Genomic DNA, 2,519 nt, shown 5'->3' with positions numbered 1-2,519 from the left:
CAGCTCTTCTTCTTGGTTTTCTCTGATGCACTAACTCTGCAGCAGCACTTCTTCTTCGTCGTCTCGTCTGATGCGCTCACTCAACCAAGCGTTCTAACCACTACCTCGCCCCTCTCCACCCCCCAACCATTCCAATTTCTGTAGGCGGGAATTATTTGTAATGATATTCCAATGAGCCGTTTTGTGATATCACAAAGCCCGGAAAACAAACGCTGTAGTCCAAACGAGCCGTTCATTGTAGTTCTTGAAAAGGGATTTTTTTAAAAACGAAATATCTCCCTTTGGAGTGGACTTTGAGATTTGTAACTTTCTAGATCTTTTTTATAACCAAACATACACACTACACACTGACTAAAATTAAAAAAGTGAAAAAGCATAATAGGACCCCTTTAAGACGTTATCTTCATGTTTGTGATACCACACTTTACATTAGTGACTACATTTACAGGCAACCCACAAGTCAGTGCTATTGCACATGGAAAACTGGATAATCAAAAGATCATTAACATACAGAAATCTTAAAGGTGCTACAGAAAAAAAAAAACAGCTTGTTTAATTCTAAGGATAGACAAAGGGTGGGAAACTGGTTATGTAAAATAAATTCATTAATAACAAAATAAAGTTTTAAAAAAGTAAATAAATAAATGAATCAAGAATAATATAAGCTCAACATAATAATAAATAAACAAAATAATATAAATAATATAAAAATACAAATATAATGAAATATAAATATAAAAAATAATATAAATAAAACAAATATTTTCATTTTGTATTTTATTTTTGTATTTATTTTATAAGTATAATGACTAAAAAAATAAATATAAAAGTATAAAAATAAATGCAGAAAATAGTTTATTATAAATATCTCAATAAATGCTACAAAATGCAGAATATGGGCCTTTGATGCTATAACAAAAAGCATCCAAAAAAATCCAAACAAAACAATGTCTTTTAATCTCAATATAGTAAAATAAATAAATAAATAAAACTGAAAATAAAAAATAAAAGCTCATGTAAAATATTAATAAATAAATAATATAAATACTATACTATAATAAATACTATACTATAATATAAATACTATAAATAATATAAATTATGCAAAAATACATTGTGTATGTTCTATATTGAAAAAATAGTTCCATGTCATTTGTTACGTATGGTGACATGCAATAACTGATATATTTGAAGTTCCATAAATGTGAAAATAGACTAAAAATGGAGCACTTCACATGCACAATATACAAACTGAAAACCAGACTTCTGAAATAACCTGGGTTGTATAATAATATTGTTTTATTTACTTTTAGATTTGTTTTATAAATATACAAATTTTAAACAACAAATCTGTTATACTATTATAAATATGATATTATATAAATAGAAACTACGAAAGTTTAAGCCTAGTTCTGGTAGTTAGCTCTGTTAGACAGAAGGAACGTCAAGCAGTAATGCTCTTGATATCAAGGGTGCTTGAAGCGCGTTCCTCGGACGCAGCCGGAGCTCACCGTGCACTTGATTGATCTCGGAGTTCTGCGAGAGAATCTCGTCGGCCAGTTTCTGGGCCGTGGGCAGCACTTCCGTGTGGTGGACGGTGATGAGATACTGCACAAACTTCTGCAACTGGTCCCTGTTCATCTGGAATAGAGTCTCTGAGATGGGGAGATGAAGTTTGACCTGCTCGGGCCGCCGTACGCGGTACAGGGACAGCGCCACCACATGAGCGCAGTAGAAGATGTCCTTGTTTCCACAGCCGCACGTCACGGAGGTGATCTTGCAGCGGTCGAAGCTAATGGCTACGCTGCACACCATCTCGGGTTCTGACGGCGTGGCCGGTTCTGTCACTGTGCCGCTCAAATGGAAACCTGAGAGACAGAGAGAAAGAAAGAGCTCAATTCTGGATACGGTGTATGCTATATTTTTCCAACTGTTTGGACAGTCCAGAAAATTCCATAAATGTTTTCTGACTATATTTTCTCCAAGAGCTTTGATGCTCCACTTAATAAATTCTGCATTTTAAATGATCAGGCTTTATTTTTTCAAACTGATTGGTTTTCCTCTAGTCTAGTGGATTAAATAAATAAATAAACAAACAAACATTATTTAAAAAAAATTAAAAATGAATAAAACCAAATAAATAAAAATGCTTACACAATGAAATAAAAACAAAAAAAAACTAAATAAAGGCAAAAATAAATAATTAAAAAATACTTTAAAATAAAAATACTAAATATGAATTAAAAATAAGAAAACAAAAGAAAAAAATGAAATCAACACGTCAAAACTAAATAAAATAAAAAATATATTTGTATAAAATTAATTTTTAAAAAATAAAATAAAAACTCAAGTGAAAGTAAATAAAAGAATTAAAAAAAAAAGAATAAAAAAAAACTAAATCTAAAATAAATTCTCTAAAAAAAAAAAAAAAAATGTATTAAAAAACAAAAAAAAACACAAAAAAAAAAAAAAAAGTCCATAGAAAATTAGTAAAGCAGCCAACCCTACAAATACTTGCC

General features: G+C 30.3%; 1 protein-coding gene across 1 annotated transcript in view; it reads right to left on the bottom strand.

The window, feature by feature from the left end:
• Nucleotides 1–2,519, bottom strand: part of LOC107654486 (zinc finger SWIM domain-containing protein 6-like) — a 95,238-nt gene that overhangs the window by 45,151 nt on the left and 47,568 nt on the right. Inside the window, 1 exon segment of the mRNA XM_016441604.1 lies at nt 1,512–1,868. Within this exon segment, the coding sequence (XP_016297090.1) occupies nt 1,512–1,868 (357 nt within the window).

This window comes from Sinocyclocheilus anshuiensis, unplaced genomic scaffold (genome assembly GCF_001515605.1).
Source record: "Sinocyclocheilus anshuiensis isolate Anshui unplaced genomic scaffold, SAMN03320099.WGS_v1.1 scaffold269, whole genome shotgun sequence".
Lineage (NCBI taxonomy): Eukaryota > Metazoa > Chordata > Actinopteri > Cypriniformes > Cyprinidae > Sinocyclocheilus > Sinocyclocheilus anshuiensis.
Note: the sequence above shows the minus strand (reverse complement) of the source record. Positions and strands in the feature narration are given on the sequence as shown.